The following is a 22,666-nucleotide window of genomic DNA, read 5'->3' as shown; positions in this document are numbered from 1 at the left end:
AAATAATGATTCCATAATTATTTGTATTCATTTTTTTACCGTAATGCTGAATTTTACCATAGTTACAGCTCAGCTGTAATGCGTGATGTTAATTAACAAGCACAAGCATCACAATTAGAGGTGCTTAGCTCATCAGTTCAGTTCCAGTCTGTCCCGAGGCAACACAGTAAACAGTAATTGGTAGCAATTATAAATATCATACTAGAATGCACAGAGAAGGGCTTGTGGCAAAACTGCCCCTGTTTTTCAGTCCATTCAGAGCTTAAGTGTGAACTTAGATTAATTGCTAATTATTAGGGTTATTAAACATCTGTTCAAACATTCAGGTCTTGTTATGGACGGGAAAATGATTGATTTGGAAACTGCCATTCTTGGTTATAAAAGCCTAACGTGATATGACAACATGTCAGACCCTGAGTCGACGCACACATGCACATGCACATGCACATGCACACGCACACGCACACGCACACGCACACACACACACACACACACACACACACACACACACACACGCTCACTCACTACATAGTATAATGCACAGTCAGATTGGGTACTGTAGGATGCACACATGCAAAATGGTTTATATATTCTATATAGTCTATACTGGCATAGATTTACCATCTCAGTCTTTTTACTGTGATTGGATGTGACTTATCGGCCCCTCCTCGAGTCATATCATGGGCACACTGGTGGCAAAATGTGGCAAGCGCGGGCGGTGCCTATAGCTGCGTCTCCGTTTCACTGTGAGCATTTGCATGCTAGTGGCATGAGAACGCCTCGCACCGCAACCTTTCAACGTTGGCCACATTATCACTTGCAATTCGGGATCAATGATCTCAAAACAATAGTTCTCAACAATCTTGCATTTAACGGGGAATCAAAACCACATGGCATGCGGAGACCGGGGTACTGACGGTCAGATTGAAGAAACGCGCTGACAGCTCTGGTGTAGCCTTGAGGTCCTACATCAGCCAAGCAGAACAACCCCCCCACCCCACACACCCAAAAAAGAAGTCAAAACTTGCAGCTCTATTTCTGTTTAAAAAAAAACCCTCCTTTGTAGCCACTAGTCTGTTGGCAGTAAGTCAATTGCATGTATTACGCTACCCTATACAATGATCACCAGTCATCAACGGGCCCTAAATGAGTGCACACACATGGTGCCCTGGCTTTGGGTTGTTTTTGATCGGCTTGAGATTTTAATGGATTTTTCTTCGCCTCTGACAGGCCAGGCTGGGGATTACAGGCCAACCCTGCGGCAGACTGCAGGCAGCCAATAGGGTCATTTGAACCTTGTGGTTGGAGAGCAGAGTGCTTAGACACAAAAGAGCGAATGCTGCGTTCACAAGTGTTCGACTCGACAAGAGTCAGGAAGTCTGGAGACTGTAAACCCCACCCGGACCCGCCCCCATCACAGAAACATGCACACACACACACACACACACACACACACACACAGAAATGAATCTTGCCAGGCAGGCAGGCACATGTGTATGCACTCACGCGCACGTACACACACACACACACACACACACACACACACACACACACACATACACACACACACACACACACACACACACACACACACACACACACACACACACACACACACACACACACACACTTTTAAGGAATTCCACATTTTCAACACATTATAAACACTACTTTGCTTTTAACATGAGCTAAAAGACATGCAAACACTCATTACATTCACCCATTCACACATGACAGCTGAGGAAACCCTGCAAGGTTTTAGGGAGCAGTTAGGGGTCAGTGTCTTGCTCAAGGACACTTGGACTCTAGTACACACACACACGCACACACACACACACACAGTCACACACTAATCTGAAAGTGATTCAAGTGATGGTGGTACAGTACTATTAGTCTAAGTTGGATTATTAGTATTTACAAAGGGCCCCTCTTGCCAAACTGTTGGACAAAGAGAAACAATAATCTATAATAATCTAACTTAGTGGATTTGAAGGCTTGACCAGGTCAGTAAGAGATTCCATTTTCTAGATATGCTATTTTCACTGAATGTTCACCCTAGAAGAGGGGTGAACATTCAGTGAAAATAGCAGATCTATAAGCTAACGTAACGACTCGTTGTGCTGCAGTTAACCCGCTGTGAGCTTTCAGATTGGCTGATTTTGGCAAATCAGCCAAATCAGCCAATCTGGAACTCCCTCAAGGACCCCTGGGGGTCCCCGCCCGGACCCCACTTTGAGAACCAATGCAGTAGATCGTTGTGGTTCACTCACTATATGCCGAGTGATGCTACATGATTCTGTGCGCCGCGCATGCAGTGCACTGCATGCGCATGCAGTCTTTTGGAAAGGATGGCAGACAGCTAGGAATTCCGAAGAGAAAACAAGTGATTTGTGCACAGACTAAGTGGTTGACTGAACTGGTTATAGCGGCGGCAGCAGGGCCTTTGAATGGCTGTGACAGTGAGAAAGCAGCTCGAGAGGCTCCAACGCTGAAGGAGGAACTGACCCGTAACGCCTGTGTGAGTACAGCTTGCTGGGTCACTTGCGCACTGTATCCAAAATACACATTCCTTCAACCACTTGAACCCCAGCGTCCATATTATTGACGCAGACGACGACATTATCCCAAAATATAGCAGATCTACAAGCTATATGAGCTTGTAGATTCTGGAACAACTTAAAAAAGAAAATGTAATTAACAAAAATAATAATTTGCAGATATACCATCGCATGCACGACACTTGGCAATGCGAGGTGTTGTGATATTTTGGAAACTGTTTGGATATTAATTTAATTCTAGAGTGTACTAATGTAAACAAATGTAGTTGTTTGTATATGAGCTTGTCTCAGAGACGGTACACATATCAACCAAATAGACCCTTGTCTCATAACTCGGTTCCATTTATACACTCCCTGAGAGTTAAATTAACGTAAGTCTTGTACAGTGTGGATTTTGGTCACAAGTGGAGTCTGTGGCATAATTACCCCGGGCCCTATGCATATCAAACTGGGGTCCATGAGTTTAAAAAGGTTTATGATCTACAGTAGGCTATACACAACCTTGTAAATGGCTGTAATACACTTTTGTGACAATTTAACCTTTAATAGCCTAATGTTTTCTAGATTTGCATATCTGAATAATAAAACGTGCAAACACAAGAGATCATTTCCAGATAAGATATGAATGTATTGTTGTGCATTCTGTGCTGAATGTTGTGCATGAATGTATTGTAATGCATTATTGGATGTCCGTCCCAGTGATATGTTTGCAAGGTAAGCACTTCTCACCCAAAGGTTATTAGGTTTGTTTAACTTTTTGCTGTTGTTCCAATGATTCAAATCAGTAGGCATTTACTAATCAATCACAGTGGTGAGATATAACATCATTTTTGTAAACGTCTCTCTCATATAGGTCATAACTCTGTTTTACTATACATTTTTAACGTATATAAACAAGCCTTTTTAAGTTCCAAAGTTCAAGTAAAACCATACATTCTTTGACTCAACGCTGTTCAGAAAGTAGCCTACATTTCAGTGTGAGGAAAACACTCAAGCCCCATAAAGTGTGAAAGCTGACATGGATGGAGAATATTGTATTATTAATAGCTGCAGGCTTACATGGCATACATGTTTTATTGTGTGTCTGTGAACTTGTATCAAAAGGTATTTTAGTAGCCTATATTGTCCATTTATAGCCTATCTAAAATAAATTATACCCGCTATAACCAGCCTGGACATCCAAGTTGAAACTATTTAAATTGTATGAAGAAAGTGATAATTTAAAACAAGGAAGTAGCCTAAAATCAGATTTTATTAAATAGGCCTATACATGTCCATTAATTCCATTAATTTAATCATGGTTTAGTCATATAGTTTGGTAAGCTTAGGGCTGCCAACACCCCTGAATCTGGAATGAGTCTCCTGAATTTTGACCCCATCCCCTGCGGTGCTCCTGAATTGTCATTTCTCCTTAGTTTCTCCCGGATTGGGGGATATCCGTGGTTTTGCATGGCAACCAGTGTCCGAATTTTATTCTGTGCGCAACACAACACTGTGCATGTGTAACGTGATGACATCATCACATTCAGCACACAGTGCACACATAAGTCAAGTCATTTTTAGTTTTTACTTTAAATTCAACGTCTTGCCTGTATTTGTGAGGGGCGCCAGCCCCTACACTTTTCGTCACAACTCATGTCACATTTAAGACAATGAAAGGATCATTTACGTCATGTGTCTGAGCAAATCGGATTTTTGAAACATAGTGTAACTGTTTTAATTCAGCTCGGGGCTTATATATTATATATGTATGATGAGAGCGCCCCTCACTTCACACGGGTGTGATTTTTTATGTTGTGTGAGAGTGCTGGGGGTGTGGCATAGAAGGTGTGGCTTGGGGGCGTGGCTACCCCAGACCACACACCCCAAAATCTCCTGAATTCTGACATTCCAATTTCCAATGTTGGCATGCAGCACTTAGGCTACATGTTTTTAGGACATATAGGATTTAGTTTAGACTAGGGTTAGCTAAAATGTTTAGATATAGTCTCTCGAGACACTGACTAATTCAAAGGAAAAGAGGGCGCTGTTTTTCCTTTGTTTTGCCATGGGTACCCAGTCAGTGTGCATGGTGTGTATAACTGCATGCATTTTAATATCCTTTGGCAGAGACAATAGGACTAAAAACACAATTCAGAAAGTATACGACTATACCGGTATATATATTATGCAAACTGTTTATTCTCTCATATCTCACATCACATGCAGACACAGCTTAATGCCAAGTGCCAACCTCTCTCTCTCGCTCGCGCACACCTGCTCGTTTTTAATTGAAAGTTAGTTTATAGCACAAGCACTTCGAAGTTCGACATGAAGCAATGTTCTCAGTTCTCCCTTTGACTATAACATTCTATAACATTATGCCAGATGGTGATAAACAGAGTAGGCTATAAAGTTGTGCTTTCGAAAGCTGATGATGATCAATTGTTGCCTATTAGACCATCAGAATGTTTGTAAACAAATGTGTATTTCCGGTATATGTCTAAAAATTTACACAATACCAATTCACAATACCAATTCACTTAAGTTAATTTACCAGAAGTTTTTTGTTTGTCAACCTATTGACATATATATAGTGGATATTTAGAACAAAATAGCCTTGTAATGGGCCTATAAGGGTCCTAGCCTATTCGTCCAGAAATAAGATTAGAAATACGTGAAACATGCAGAAATATATTTTGCATATAACGCATATCATCATGATTTGATTAAGCAAGCTAAATTTATAATTTAAATCTTGTATCTGATATGCTCATTGTGTAGGCCTACGGAGTTGCTTCAGAGCTTACATTTCCAAGCAGCATCGCCAGCATGCATATAGGCTAAATTATTTAAATCATTAGGAAACCTTGCGTGCAGTTAAAAATCGGCCTGCAGGAGTTTGCTTATAGAATAACCTGATGTCTTCTTAAACTGTGAATAAAAGTATTTTTTTAAACATTTGTGCTATAGAGCCTATACCCCAATTAAACTTACTTTAACAAATAAAATGCGGTTATTGCAAATTTGCATCACAATATGTTTTTAGAGTTATTTCCTTCAAATTAACGAAAGTTTGCCTGTCATTCAACAAACACGAGATGTTGCAAATATGTGAGCTTTTTATTGCATATTTCGTCATTGTGGTGATAATGTAGCCTATATAGCTACTTTACAGCTTTACAGTCTTTCGTATATGAAACACCAAAAGATATACTATTCAAGTATTTGTCTTGATGATAAGAGTAAGGCCATATAAATATAACTTAAAAGTAACTTAAAAGCCCGTGGTATACCTACAGCAAACAAATTATATTTTCAACATAGGCTATTCCAAAGGTTATCATAATACATTCATTCAAATTAACAAAGTAAAACCGTCCAACAGGCTATATTGCATGCATATTTTAGCGAAAATAATATATAGGCTACTGTTGATAACTTCTTAATGCAAAATGGAATAATGATGATGATGATGATAATAATATATTTGTTATTTCAACTAACCCCAACTTGTTTTGGGAGGGGCTAAAAAGTGGCACATGCATGTCTTGGAGCTCGGTTAGTTGCTGACATCAAAGTTGCTGCTGTATGATTTTATGAGCCACTTTGAAAAGAAAACAAACCCGCTATGGCCTAAAGACATGTTACTTCCACGTCGTGGTTGCTATTGTCCGAAGGATGACTGCAGCCAGTCTCGCATCGCCTCCATCCCAAAACAATTCAAGTCATCCGTCTGCATCGAAAAGTCCAAAGTATTTGCCAGCGTTGGAAAAGTAAATGTAAGGCGCATGAGTGTTTGTAGTTGGGTACATGACGGGGAAAGGCATCGGTAACAAACATCCTCCCAACAGATTGTTATCTTTGTAAACAGTCGGTAATTGCACATTTTTCGCCGCGTCCGAAAAGTGGTCCATCGCGCCGGGCACCGCAGGTCCTTCGAAGTCCGTGGATATCTGTCTTTTCAACTTGTTTCGGCGGTTCTGAAACCAGATTTTCACCTGCGTCTCCGTGAGCTGCAGCGAGTTGGCGAGGCACGCGCGCTCCGCGCTGCTCAGATATCGTTTCATGTCGAACGTGGCCTCCAGCTGAAAGATCTGTCTCTTGGAGAAGATGGTGCGCGTCTTCTTCTTGACCGTGCTGCTGGCTTTGGCTTTCGTGTTCATGGCTGATGATGCGTGTTGTTGTTCGCCGGGCGCGTCGTCGTCGTCAGCTCGAGGACACGTGTCAATCATCTTTACTGCCTTCATGTCCCCGCAGACTGTTTGCGCACCGCTGGCCCGGTGATGGCGGTGCGCGCCGTTTGTTTGCACTGTGAAGTGAAGCAGTAAAAAAAAACATGTGTTTTATGCATGTCAGCAAACAGTGGTATAATAATAATAATAATAACAATTCAGTCTTGCATGATAACACTATAGTGAAACCTGAAGCCTCCGTGCAGAACGGCAAACTGAAAAGTAGGCATGCAGTGCATGGTCATCGCCGTTGGCTTGTGGTGGATATTTTTGTCACAATTCATTCTTTGCCGCACGGACACACAAAATGAGTATTACCAGAAACACATAAGGAGATATCCCTGAATAACCATAACAGGTCTGTAACTCTGAGAGTGTACAAATGAAACCAAATGGACCCTTATACGGTTACGGGTCCATTTGGTTCCATTTGTACACTCAGAGTTGAGGGGGTCCTTGCAAAAAAAACATTTGAACACCAGTCTATAGTAGCCTATGTGCACTCATAATGTGTCGTATGCCTATAGTAAATAAGTGTCATAAATATTGTGAAGAAGGAAACCTGGAAACTGACATTCAGTAATTGGGTCTTATCAAAATAAGAACATTATAATGATGTGTAAAACGGAAAATCTAAAATTTGACAAGGACAAGTCTTTGCCACGGACACATTTGTCCGTGTACGGACATATTGATGACCCCTGAAAGTAGGCTATAGCCTACTATAGTGAGTCCATATTCCATAATGACTTTTATGATGATATTATCATTAGCCTATACATTGTTGGACCTTAAGGACTCACCTGCTTCCTGAGCTGTGTCAGATTCATGCCGCCCCCCAACATCGCACAGCCGACACTGGTTTTGGTAATCATTTTTACATCCGCTACTGCCTGTCGGTTGTTTTGAGTTGCTGTTTTGCTTCAGGTTTAGAATGTTGTCAATGGTGAATGTAAAAGAAGCAGTTCGACATGGGACATCATCCTCTTTGTTCATATTCCCTGGCTTTTCTTACGCTGGTCCTATTGAGACCCGAACTGTTGCCCAAAATGTCCAAATCATCCACGTCTTTGGTTACGCGGCCAAGCACCCACCCAAAGCACCATTGCGCCTCGCGATTGCGACTAGTCTACCACAGAGAGCTACTGCACCGTTATTCAATGAACCGGAAGATTGTGGTTTAGCAGCTTTTGATTGGTGAACTTGTGGGCCAGCGTGACGCCAGAATGATAGACCTACACATGAGGAGGGCGGGAAGCATGTTGCTGCAACATAGCCTACTAGCTTCACACACATTGGGTTATGAGAGAAATGTGTGTTTTTTCCAGTGGTGGAAAGTAATATAAGTACATTTCCTTAAGTACTGCACTTAAATACAATTTTGAGACATTTGTACTTTACTGGAGTATTTTCAATTTAAAATACTTTTACTTCTATACTCCACTACATCTCAGAGGCAAATATTGTATATATACTTTTACTCCATTTATTTGAAAACTTTAGTTAGGCTACTTTAGTTACTTTGGAGATTTTTACTACAAAACATATAGTATAGCCCTATATGTTTAGGCTATTTTCAAAAGAGTTTTATACATTTATACATTTCCACTTGAAATGGAACATTCTGTGAGTAGGCTATATTGTATACTTTTTACTTTTGGTACTTTAAGTAAATTTTACTTGTAACAAAGTATTTCTACATTGCTACTTTTACTTAAGTAAAGAATGTGAGTACTTTTTCCACCAAGCGGCTAATAATAAAATATGAATATAGTGATGATGTGTGCGGAAAAAAAGACAATACCTTCTTAAACATAATTATGCGAAGCCAGCAGAAAAGCTCAATTTTAAAGGAAACACAAACACGCTATACATATAGCGAACTATATACTTTATTCACATGTGGGAAATTTGTGTAGAAAATTCTGTATGAAATCCTTAAAAAAAGAAAGGAAAACGTGGAAATCAATGAATACTGCAACAATAAGAATGCATGCTTGATATCAACGGACACAAACCCAAAAGTAGAACAGAGTTCCTACCACATCATCTTACAGCAGTGGTTCTCAAAGTTTTTTGAGTGCAAATGGGGTCCGAATTTTTGAATAGACGTTCAAATAAGGTTATTTTGGAACCCCTTCAAGGAACCCTAGCTGCAGGCCCCTCTCTCCCTCGTGGACCCCACTTTGTCTGCATGGATGCAGTGCATAAATGACCAAAATCATGGACTGATGGACCAGTCCAAGCTGCGCGTAATGGCCACGGTTGCTTGGACAATCAATCAGCTCCAACTATTTTGAGCATGTTCAAACTTTACTTGTGTGATCTATAGTCAAATAAAATGGCCCGTATAGGCTACTCGTATAGGCAGGCAATGTCCAGTGTCCTCCTGCATGCTCTGCGTGTAGACTGCCTGAATGTGCATACAATTGTGGGGCGTTTTGACCATGTGTCCATCACTGAAATGGCCATGCATGTCTTGTGTTCAGCATCAGCCCTCACACCAGACCAGTCATTTGTGACGTTATGAACGACACTGGGTGAGTGAAGGGGCTAATAGGGTAGCTTATAGCGCTCGAGAAACCAACCATGCATGGAGACTGTGAGACTTGAGACAGGCTGGTCTGCAGAGTAACGGGCGCGGCGTTCTCGTGATACAAAATGGGAACACTGACTATCCTTTGGGCTGATGGATATGGCATGGCGCCGGCAATGGCACCGCAGGTGGTAGCCTCCATGTCCGCGGCGACCTGTCTCTTCCATTTGTTCCTGCGGTTCTGGAACCATATCTTGACCTGCGTCTCGGTCAGCTGCAGGGAGGCGGCCAGCCCCGCCCGCTCGGAGCTGCTCAGATAACGCTTCAGGTCGAAGGTGGACTCCAGCTGAAACACCTGACTCCGGCTGAACACCGTCCGTGTCTTCTTCTTGCGCGCCGCCGCTGCCGCTTTCGCGTCGGCCCCGGCGTCGCAATTGTCGTCGTCGGTCAAACTACCTTCGGCTCTGTCGTCGCCGGTATCGTCGTTTTCCTCCGTCTCCGCATGTCCCGTTAAACCGGGGGAATCCTCCTGGCACCCGCTGGGTCCGTCTGAGATGCTGCTGGGTCGACACCGTGGAACTGCAATGACATGGAATGACATCGTTATTCAGGGAAGTTAGGCCCATACGCACAGTATGAGCAAGGTGGTTTCCACATTTAAACAATGTAAGCTATTATAGCTTAGATCTGTCCGCCAGTGGCCAAAACCGAAGCAAAACATTTGACTATATATTATTTCCTGAATCACACAGATCTGCTGCATGGTCGTATTACTCGTATGCATATATAATCCCGCGGTTAAAATGCAGGTTTGACGTTTTTACGCGTGGATAGGGGGAGCTTTATACGCGATGCCCTGGCCTCTATAGCGTAATAGTTCCTGAAATCCTGAAATGAGTGTTTCCAAGCCATATAAACACAGGCTTCTCTCGGATTGGCCTATAGTTTGTATACCAGTCCGGTATAGCTAGCCTACATTGTTTGCCATATAACTAACAAAGTATAGCTAAGTAGTCTATACTTATAGTGTTTAGATCGGATTGCAGTTGATTAAAATGGCACTTACTGCCACAATGTTTGTTGGGTGCTGTCACACACCAGTTCAGTATGACTGCGTCGTTTGGACGTCGCGGCGGCTCCGATCCTACAGAAGATGTCTGGAGCACCGTCGGAGAGCGAATCCGGCTCTCGAACCCGCCGGTGATCTCAGCCTCGTCTTCAACCGAACCGCGTCTGTTAGTAGTAGTTCCAGAAGAGCGAAGTAAATTCTCAATGGAAAAGGACGAAGCTCTTGATGAAGGCGCACCGCGCTGCAGAGATCCCGGACCTTTATCATCATCAAGCATATTGAGTTGTTTCTTGATCCCCCTTGCACCCTTTAAATTATTAGACTCTGTGCCGTAGCGTCATTCCTGTGAATATATCTGGCCTCCCGTTCTACTATAACATCCTCTTCTGCTTCTTCTCCTCACAATGAATGAGCGCGAGACGGTGCACGGCATGTGAAGGATGCTGCTGCTGTTGTGCGTATTTGCGTCTCGTGTAGGCTACACAACACGGGAAAGGGGCCAAATTATAGTCCAGAATTGCGGGGAAATGCTCGCCCTGCGCGCCGTGCCACAGCGTGTGATGGTCTGCCATAGGGGACCGGGGAGAGCCCGTCTCTGATGCGTTATTTAGGTCAATTAGGGAGCAAACCAAAGCACACATGCATCCAGTCGTGTCCTAAAGGCAGCTAGGAGCAGCGCCACAGCGTTTCTTTTCATGGAGAATGGCACACTACCTCCTATGGGTTGCATTTGTCCATGCACTTTATATATTTCCAAATAATTGCAATACTTTACAATCTGGATATCACTGAATACTGCATGTACAAAATGTCAACGAGACCATTTTTAAAAGATTTCGAAAAGGAACTAGGCCTAATATATTAGCTATAATATCCAATTTGATTTACTGTCTCATGACATGGTGTTAGCACATCACCTGAATCGTTTCATCTTCGATCACATCATGGATATAGTAGGCTATATTGGCCCCTTTTTTATTGTTTACAGTTTTTACGTTGGTCTAATAATTAACAAACAACTTTAAGGTGATTTCAGGGACAGGGTGAACTGTTGCCTGCAAGGAAAACACAACTGATGTGTTGCGCTCGCATGGTCGCACCATTCAACAAAGACAGCCTGAAGAAATAGAACTATAGCGGCGCCGGCGATCCGAGTGTTTTAACTTTAATAGTACCTTGAAAAAGTACCTTGATTTTATATCCGCCCTCTCCTCTTTTTCGCATTACCGCTCCAATTCTTATAGTCCCTTTGATCTTTGAAGCACCATCCACAGGCCTATATTTTTCACCTCAACTGAGCACATATTTGATTTATTTTTTCGCAAAATCTAGGCACAATAAATATAGGCCTATACATTATTATTAGGAAAGCCTAATAGGCCTAATAATAATAATAATAGGCTATTCCATGGTCGCATCGTCAATATAGAAAACTATTTTTGGCTAAATCCGTATTTCAGTTTAAATATTGTATTAGTATATATAGGCCATTAGTCCACCAATTTATATAAGACGCAGGGCCGTAAATTAATACTTTTGGAGAGGATCAATTACATATTGGACCGTTTAAAAGGCATAGAATATAACTTTAAATGTAATATATATATATATATATATATATATATACACACACACACACACACACACACACACACACACACACACACACACACACACACACACACACACACACACACACACACACACACACACGTGTGTCTGTTGTACGTGTGCGCGTGCGTGCGAGAGATATAGTCCGATATTTCGGACTAAAGTAGCCTATACTAGTGTCAAATAAGTCGCATTAAAGTTGTATAACCCTGCAACTTATGTAAACACAATTTAGCATTTACAATTGTCATTAGCAAAAGTTACAAACTTATTTTGTAATTATTAACTGAGGAAAATATACAAATGTATAATACAATTACTTGCACCTATAGTCTATATGGGTTTCAACCCTTTTCATATGGGTCCATTATTTATCCATTTGATGAGATTTTGCCTCTCAGACCCAAAATTTAGAATATTTTGTTATCGTTGGATAAGATTTTTGTCCACATTTTGTCGCTATATATTGATGTGGTACCATTATATACCGAGAGATAACAACAGAAAACATCAATCAAATTATTAATTATTTATATAACTCTTGAGGGCGTAAAATGAAACCAAATGGACCCGTATACGGGTCCATTTGGTTTCCATTTTGTATTGAGTTTGTGCTTGAAATGTACTGTAATTCTGCAAACTGTTAATACATATTTCAATCAATCAATAAGGGTCCATTTCGTTACCAACTCTCCCATCATTTAGCGGGGGACCACCGTAACCCCCCCAAGAACCACTGGTGGTCCCCGGACGCCGGACCACAGGTTTAAAACCACATATAGCATAATATGCTACTACCAGTGGTTTTAAACCTATTATAAAGATAAATTGAGGACACCCACCCGTATAACTAACACCATTGTGCGCAGCTGTTTTGCATGTGTTTGCGCTTATACGCGCTTGTATGCGCCTACATCCAATTAATACCAGGATTATTTTTAAGTGAAAATGCTGCAAAACCTTATTTTTCAAGCCTGATGCATAAACACATGCAATCGGAATATAGCCTATACTCTAGTCCAGTCGTCGTCAATCATCAAATTGATCTAAAATAAGAATTTGCAAGTGTTTTTTCTATTCACTGATTCACACGCGCACACCACCACCAACACAACAACAATCAGCAGCCTGTGTACTGTGTAGGCCTCGCCTATATTATTTTTGCGTTTTCTCTCTTTTAAAGATGCCGTGCTATATAGATGCCGGCTATATATGCGTGTTGTTGCAGGTGTTATTTAAAGGGTTGGGGGAAAAAAAATCTCCCAAAATAATTCAATAATATAGTGTATCTATCCTGCTAAACCCTCATATAGGCCTTGTGTAGCTATTTGTTGACAACAGTTACCATTAAAAAGACAAATTAGATGTTTGATCAACTCAATATTTATTAGCAGCAGCTTCATTTAAGTAATGGGATATAGTTTCTTTCTCTTTTAATTTAATTAAGTTTAAAGAAAAATCAATATCTTAAATTAACCAAAGATTATTAGCCTAGTATTGCATTTTTTATGAATCAACCTTCCCCACATTGTTCTATAGCAACACAAAAAAGCAATATAAATATTCTGAGACAAACATAAATAAATCATCAGAAATTATAGTATAGCCAAAATATCTGCACTTCTTCTGCATTAACAGCCTAACTGTTTTTAATTAATTATGCTGCTAATTAAATAATACTCTTGCCTACAAACAAATAATCACATAAAATAAATGAAAGTAAAAGATGTCCAGTCCATACAGTTCAAAGCAGCCTTAACACATTGCACTAGTGATTTTTGTTTAAGTTTGAGAAGTTGTTTTCTTCACACTCTTCTGGAGCAAGAATTCATAAATGATCTAATTATTTTCTTCCAGCAGCAGCCAAACAGAAATTTCACCGTATTATGAAACATGTCAGCCAGTAATGTTTACGGGTTAGTTTCACTATTACGACATGTCTGCTTTCTGAGATACAGTTTATGTCCTGAAAAACAAAAACAAAACAAAAACAGAAGTAAGAAGCATCTTACTTTGAATTGTTCTTCTAACTTAAAAGAAGAACAAAAAAGCCCGGTTTCCACTTTTGTGTCCAGAAAGATATAGTTTCTATTTTGTGTATACCAGCTCAAGCCGCCAGTGCAATATTTACAGCCTGCCCCATGCAGCCCCAGTTGAGATTACTTTGACAATCTTCAAATAAGTAAAATAATCCTTTTTAACAGCCCCCCCCCCCCCCCCAAAAAAAAAAGAAAAGAAAAAAACTAAAAAAGCATGGCAGAAAAGTCCTCAACTTCATACCTATGACCATGGGATTTGCAACATTATTCTAGCATGTCCATTAAAACATTGTTATTAGTCCGATCCACATGCAGATTCAAATGACATACTAGTAGTACATAGGCCTACAGTACAGTATGTAAAAAAAAGAAAAGAAAAAAAGCCACATGGTCCATTTGATGACCACTCTGAGTTAAATTAACACTCTGGATTTCACTGTTTGTATACATATATTTATACATCTCCATTGTAGATTCATAATAAGGGTCAAATTATATGGTCTGAGACTGCTGGGGGAATCCTCTGTATCATTACTGGGTTAGCTGAGACAATAATAGGTCACTGCTCAGGTCAAGGCCATGGCCCACAATGCAATAGTGTATATGAGGTCAGGGAGGTCCAGACATCTTCACAAAGGCAGTCATCCAGAAAGCCCCCTTTATGCTGTCTGCTGGCAGGGAGGAGCTTCTGCATCTGTGTTAGTTTGCAGGCTTTACCCCAATGCAGTTCTTGATACTATTCTGTTTATATTTTCTGTCCCTATTAGCTTCACGCTGATCAAACCTCGTTTCCATCGCAGTTTAGTGTCCGATAGGTGCACTGGCGGCTGCACACTGCACAGCAAACTCACATCAGAGTCAATCACTTACACCCATAGCATCCCTATTCTGTGTGTGTGTGTGTGTGTGTGTGTGTGTGTGTGTGTGTGTGTGTGTGTGTGTGTGTGTGTGTGTGTGTGTGTGTGTGTGTGTGTGTGTGTGTGTGTGTGTGTGTGTGTGTGTGTGTGTGTGTGTGTGTGTGTGTGTGTGTGTGTGTGTGTGTGTGTGTGTGTGTGTGTGTGTGTTGCAAAATATTTGGTATCGAGGGAGAAAAAAAAGATTGGACCAAGTCTACCCTGGTCAACGCAGTATTAGTTTGCTATGCTTTGCTGTGTAAAGTGGGGTACTATGGGACCTCACATGAAAGCTGAGCTGCAGCCGCCTGCTTTCACTTGTAAAAGTGCTCTTTAATCTGCATGTCGTGCTGTTTGGAAAAAACTCAAAGGAGAACACCCCTGATCGGGGGCCATTGAAAGTGACATACTTCTCCCTGCTTAATCCCTATTACCTCTCACCCCAGTGCACCCGAAGCCCAATTCAACTGGACAAGCAAAAAGGCATTCTGGGATTTATTTGGTTTAGTCATTATACAACTGCTAAAAGATGGGAGAAAGGCGAGTGCATATTAACTTAATTGTTTGATTATTAGGCCTACTTTGAATGATGAGCATCAAACGAGGAATCATCTGGATTTTGCCGTGGCATAAACTATTAATGCTGCGTAATGTTTGTTTAACCCTTTAACAGCAAATTAACCCCTGTTAGGGCCAGATCGCCAGTTTAGTACAAAAGAGGAAAAGGCTTGACATCTTAAGCACATCACAGCTTAGTAAGCCAACCTCTCTCTCTCTCTCTCTCTCTCTCTCTCTCTCTCTCTCCTATATGCCTATTACAAGAACAAGTCAATTATGTAGATTTTGTTTGGAGAGGTGAGGTAAGACCAAAATGTGCTTCAGAAAAGACTGAAAACATCTACAACTGGGTTTAAAAGAGAAGAGACATGCATACAAACTTCTTTGTTTCATTACTGGCTGGACGTGTACCAACTGTTTTGTGGGAAATTAGCCTGAACTCCAAGGCAATAATGTGCTTTCACTTTATAGCTTTGACAATCATTAGCTCTAACCCCATGTGAGTTAAAGCAGGCAAGGTTAATCACATGAGATAAGTGCAACCACTATCAGGTATATACTCAGGAAGCATGTTTTAACCCCTGGGGCTTGAAACAAAGGAGGGTTTCTGATGGATCACAGCCAGGTCCACTGCAAACCTACAGTATACACTGCAAAGTCCTGGCTGTTAATTGAACTCGGAGAGTGTAAAAGTTGAGCTCAACTAACGCAGTGATTTTGCAGTGTATAGGCTTATGGGACATTAGATCAATGAGCATGCATTGGTGTTGGTTCTGAAGCATGCTTGCTCCCCATGGCTCCACTAATGGCTGTGCCAGGAACTGAGGTTGAATGTTAAGATAGTACTTTGTGCTTGAGATCCCACGAACGCAATTGACAACAAGCATTTGTGGGAATTATTGTGCATTTAATGCAATGGAAGTGTTCACTTCGAAACCTTGTATATGTTCAAACGTTTAGAGAATCTTTCATGGAGGTTTCCAGAAGATCTTAAGTTCTGGAGGCCCCCTCCAGAAATGACACTTTTTTTCTTTCTTCAGTATATTTTGTCGTTACTCACCCAGGGATTTGTGGTTCACGATGTATTTGTGCGTAAACTTAAGATAACCCTCTTCAGTAAGGGAAAGCTATAGACCAAAAAACATTACTAAAATAGATATCGCGTGAGAAAGAAGTGAAGCACACTCAGGGTAGCATGGAAAAGGCAGCCAACATGAGAGTGAACTGCCCCCAAGGTCAAAGCACTTCTGTCATATTAGCTTATAGAGGCCATATTTTTCAATAAATCATATCTCAGAAGAGTAGCAGGGAGTAGATGGGCTAGTGGTGCTCTAGTAGTGAGACCCATCCATTCTGCCTAGAGTCAAGTAAGTAAGCTTAGCCTACTTACATATACTTCAAATGACATGACGATGCAGAGTATACAGTATGAGAGTTTTCTTATAATATAAGGTCTCATTATCTACATTAAAAAGACAATAGAAATATTCAGACATTTGACTTAATGTCCTTATGATTTTCAAAAGCGGAAATTGTGTCATCAAAGTATTTACAAAGGCAAATTTTAAGAAATAAAATGACCCGTACACCGTCTGCACTTATGCACTGCAATATGAACACTTTTATTATTTAAGCTTCAATAATAAAAGTGTTCATATTGCACGTGCAGAATACATTGATCCCTGCCTATGCACCCATATCTGAGCTGATCACGTGTGCATATAAGACTTTGTTTCCTATAAGAAATAAAATTTGTCTGGAGGTCACGATATAGTATTGTCGTCTTCATCATTATTAAAGCTACTATAAAACAACTACTACCACTATTATGCTATTTTATTATTGTTATTATTTTAACTGACATTCAAATCTCTTATCTATTAATATCTATTTAGCTATATAGTTCAATCAAAGCACATGCACAAACAACTTAAAAATAAAATACATAGTACAGAGTCAGAAAACCCCCAGAGGTATAGCATTTTCTACTTTTCTTTCAATCAATTTGGGACAATCTGTGGACTCAGTCATCTCCCCACGGAGTCTGAGGAACATCTGATGTGATTAAACATACATGCAAAGGGCAGTAATGGCATGAAAGATGAAAGGGTTAATGTATGCCTGGAGGACACATGGCCGGAGAAAGACATGTTTTCTCTCGCTTGTCACGCAAGTCCTTTAGTCTGGAATTCAACATTTATCCTACCTTTACCCTTTTCGAAAGAGAGAGGGTGTGTGTGTGTGTGTGTGTGTGTGTGTGTGTGTGTGTGTGTGTGTGTGTGTGTGCTGCAGAAGTATAAAAGTAACCAATCCTATATTTGAAAGCGTTTAAAGTGTCATTTTATTAATTCATATTAGTGCCGAACTGAGCCCCTGACAGTGACAACTGGGCTGTAAACTTGCAGGCTTTAAAATGGTCAGGAACAGCATCTAAGAAATATATCAGGACTACTAATGGGTTGCTATTGCTATCCATTGATGGACAGTAACTATAATAGCCTATAGTCTACTTGTGTAGACCTATACTGTACATTTAATTAACGTAGTCTACACAAATATTATGGTATCTGTAGGTCTACTTTATTTTGGATATAGGTTTTCTTGACATTCACTATATTTAAACAAATATTGTAGTCTTTGACTCCATTACGGGGAAAGGTATAGGCTGCATTATTAATTGAAGCCCTATTTCAGTAGCATGCAGATCGACAAGATCATAATGCGTTGCCATGTTATAGCTATATAGCCTATTGATATTCTATTAATATTTCAGATTTTTATTTTTTTTGGAAAAAGTCTAAATTTCAATACAGCACTGCATTGACATTCTTTTGAATACTTAAGTAGTAAAAGCTTACTTTTGAATAGGTACTTAAGTATTTGTAAATATTGTATTTGCAATATAGGCTCCTTTAACTCAAATACAAACTGAGGAACTTTCACTTATACATAAGTATCTACTTTGTCTTCGACTCAGGGGTTGTACTTTATCCAAAACTGCTTTGCTTATATCGGCTATGTGACACATCACTATCATTTTAGCAAAGCAACATTTTCCTTCTGGCCATCATCAACCAGACTACCAAAGAGCTGAGTAGCCTATACTATAAACCTATTTGCCTTATATTATAACTCAAACAGTAGGCTATAGTCTTGGGCTGCTATCTGTCAAGCAGAAGTTTGGGTTTATTAATTTGAATGAGTTGAATGCTCTTTATGAAAAAGATCAGACATTCATTTTCATTTTTCTCCCTCCTATTTCCCACCCAGATTCCTTCACACAATTATAACATAAGATATGCTCATTCTTATTCTCATGTCAACTTGTAAAAGTGTAGACAATGCATATACCGGTAGCTACAAAAGTTGAAATGTATAGAGATTTGAGATACATTCAGCCTAGTCCAAATGCAGTTTAGTCATTAACAACTAAAACGTAAAAACAAAAAGAAATGGCCTATAGTGTTATGCCATAATTAGGTCATCGTATTGTTATTATCCTTCATAGGTAATTAGTAACAGAATATTTTACATTGATATATAGCAGAATGCTGTGACATGCAGATGACGGACACAATGAACTAAACTATTACAAAATAACCTCTGGAACAATCCGAGAAGCATTTAAAAAGCATGCCAAGGCAATTTAATCCAACTTTGTAGCAACGCTGGACCTACAAAAAATAATTTCCATATGTGTGTATACTAGGCTACAGTACAGACAGAGCAGGACAAAACAACAAACAGATGACTGAGTGCATTTTCAAGAAATGGCAAACACACCTGACATGTGAATGAACCGCCGCTGTGCAATGTCTTCATTGTTGTGAAACTGAAGAAAGTAAGTATAATTTGGAGGCCAAATTGAGCTTGGATCAAATTCGAGGGCTGTTCATCGGCGTTTGTTGTCGGGTGGAAACCTCTTGCCTCCATGTTTTTTTTAACACATTAAGACCTGGGACCGATTCTACATATAAAGGAAATAGAGCATATGCACCTCCACTCTAGCCCAGGTGCTAGACAAAAGGCAGTACAAGAGAAAAAATAGAGTCTGCATTGCAGACTCTATTTTTTCTCCCCCACAGATTCTACATATTATGCCTTCCAAACTAATTGAATTGAATTCAAATTATATTCACACTTTTTTGAAACACTCAAATATAGCAGTCAGATGTAGACCTACAACAAGCTTTCCACCCGAGAGCAATATTAACCCATTTAGGCCTGACATCGAAATTAAAAAAGATTTGAGCTTGTAGATCTGCTATTTTTCAATAACTAAATTATAACATAATGTTTAAAACACCAAAGGGGGTTCATGAACAGAAAACAGAACAGAAAGCTCAAACTAAGTTCTCGCTTGATAACTTGGAGTGATTAGAATTATACAATAAATAGGATATAGCGTAAACGCATAAACTGGGGACAGGACAGTAACAATTAAGTAACAACATCCAGTATATGTATCAGAGTCTCATGAGATATAGTATAGCCTATACACACTACACACACAGTATACACTAAATCTAAATCCTGTTGTCCAGAACCACCACAAAAGGCTCTGGTCAGGCTCTGCCAGTGGACCTCACCTGTACATTCCATGACGTCACATTGAGATTAGGCTACACACTTCATATTTGGGCATGCCTGACACTCCATATATAGTATAGGGATAAAGGGACACAGTGAGACAGATACAGAAATCTCCATAAAAGGAACACAGACTGATGGGTGGAATGGGTACTAGTCTGACACGGGTACAACGGGTATTGCATAGCTGGTTGGGGCATAGATCTCCAACTTCTATCGTTACCGACTCGGTGCTCTACAGCTGGGCTCCGGTCTAGTTTGATATAATAAGGAGCCTAATGAATTATGTAGACTATTGTTCATTATGGTTTATTTTTATGGTATTATGCGTCATTATTACTTTATTTCTTTTGTCTGACTTGATGTGAAACATTCCTTAAAAACAACTTTATTAGTGTTGAACTCAGTAGCCTATACCGCTTTCATATACAGAAGATTAAAGCTCTGACTGTTGTGTATCATGTTGTATTGGACGTTAATAGTGACGTTGGTGAATTGAAGCTTATACAGTATGACATACATATGTACATCTTTGTGTAATAGCTCTCTTTTGCCACTAGACAGCACTATTGCATTTATCTGGATTATTAGGCTCAGGCTACTGATATAATCAGCAATTTATACCGTTGACACAGTGCAGGCATCTACCAACCACTTCTTAAACCCTCTTTAAACCCTATTCATACTCCAGTTTTAGGTGATAAGGTGACCACGGTGGTTAGTAAACACAGAGAGATGTGTTTGGGTGAGCGGTGAGTCTCTTACCAGTTACCACTTCAGTGTGACTTCATGTTGTAATTTTCGGTGGTCACAGTATCACCTAAAACTGGAGTATGAGCTATTTTTGGTAAGGCCTTTAGTACGAATTTGTCATTTTAAGGCAAAAACAAAAACCAACAAAAAACAAAATTACTTTTGTGTAAAGTTGTCCAGTTCTCAGATGCAGAAACGTTTTCCTTCTCGTGTACTTAATTGTAAGCAATAGACCTCTAACTTTTGAACCATGTGTGTCCCACCCGCTGTCAAAGACTGTCTCTGTCTTGTTTTTTTCCAGTACTCCTTTCAGCTTTCACAATTTGTTTTGCAGGTTCTGGGGTGGTGTAATCATTACCATGTGCAACTGCATCCCACATTTATCCCACATTTATTTTATTGTTTTCAGGAGGTCAGGATTAAAACACCACTTACTCCTATTACTATCAGGGATGTGATATGTAGCACTGGCCAGGCATAGCAAGCCGTACTAACTATAAACAACACTCAATGATCTTTGTCTATATACACTTAGATTTTCTGCAGTTGTGTAAAAACAAAGCAAGTTAGTTGATTACATTATATATTTTTCTTTGATGGTAAACATTTCTTTGTTGCCTCAAATATGATGTCTCTCCATATATCTATCATATCTATCTACTGCATGTGTATTTGTTTTCCATCTTGCCCTGTAACCCGTTCTTAACTGCTGTAGCCTATACTGTCTTTTGAGCCTGAATTTCCCCCACGGGATGAACAAAAGTCTTCTTATGTTATCATAGCTCCATCACTTGATCTTCACGGTCCATTTTATACTCGGAATAAAAGTAACTAAGGTACCAGATAGACAACGATTACCTGACAAAGGTTGGCAGAGGTGACATAGAACAAAGAGTCCAGCAGTGTAATAATTGATGATGAATGAAACCTTATTGAATGAAATATCTTGATTAAAATCAGAAGAGACAACACCTGGGCTATTGTGTTTCGTAACACTGTAAGGTTGGGTCTATAATGCATTATATAAGCACATTTAAAATGCATTATAATGTTACAAGGCATTATAAAACTCACATGAATGTTTATGGTCATGTATTTGTATGACATTTTTTTTTTTTTTACCATTATATTCTCAGTGGAACATATTGCAAACAGCCATAATTTAGTCAGTTATAAAGTGTCTTTGTTATAAGTTGTTGTGCGTAATTATAATAATTTAGAAACAAGTTTTCTGAATAATTATAATAGCCTTATAAGTTATAAATGTGATTGTGTATATATAATATAATGTATTGTGTATAGAGCATTACTTGGTCCACTGTAAGTGACCAGCACTTGTAATACTTCATAAACCTTGTTATAAGTTGTTATATGCATGATACATTAGATGATAACATTTATTTAACCTTATACAGTCTTGCCGACAGGGTGTGATTAATTAATTTTCAATATGCTGACAGATTGACAATCAAATACTGTAGATTGTCAGCTGTTAGAAGAAGAAGAGAAATGGAGGTCTGCTGCACAGCTGACGCCTCATGCAATGCACTTCATGATGGCACCATCGGTGGACACACCATAAATGGTTCCATGATCATAGGAGACTTGTCTCATGGTCTTGCAAAAGGGAATCACCTTCCAACCGCTCCCATGTGGACTTTCCTCGGAAATGCCAGTTCTGTTATAGCAATAGTTGTATTTATAAACCACAGGTTCAAAGTGCTTTATACAATACAAAATAAACTGTCAAAAAATGCAATACCACAAATCATGGTATACCACATTATTAACATTAACACACGATTTAAGGTAAGATGCTATAATGGATAAAAATGTGAAGAGTTA

General features: G+C 39.7%; 1 protein-coding gene across 1 annotated transcript; it reads right to left on the bottom strand.

The window, feature by feature from the left end:
* Positions 1 to 6,265: 6,265 nt before the first annotated feature.
* Positions 6,266 to 7,682, bottom strand: LOC310876007 (homeobox protein HMX2-like; the record flags this gene model as incomplete). Its single annotated transcript, XM_083789455.1, has 2 exons — positions 7,576 to 7,682; positions 6,266 to 6,849 (listed from the first exon to the last, which is right to left on the bottom strand). Exon 2 carries the CDS (start codon positions 6,785 to 6,787, stop codon positions 6,266 to 6,268), a length of 522 nt encoding a protein of 173 aa, XP_083645581.1. The 5' UTR covers positions 6,788 to 6,849; positions 7,576 to 7,682.
* Positions 7,683 to 22,666: the final 14,984 nt, after the last annotated feature.

Source organism: Protomyctophum parallelum (genome assembly GCF_964188405.1).
Source record: "Protomyctophum parallelum genome assembly, chromosome: 18".
Classification (NCBI taxonomy): Eukaryota; Metazoa; Chordata; class Actinopteri; order Myctophiformes; family Myctophidae; genus Protomyctophum; species Protomyctophum parallelum.
The sequence above is the reverse complement of the archived record's forward strand: the minus strand, read 5'-3'. Positions and strand labels throughout refer to the sequence as shown.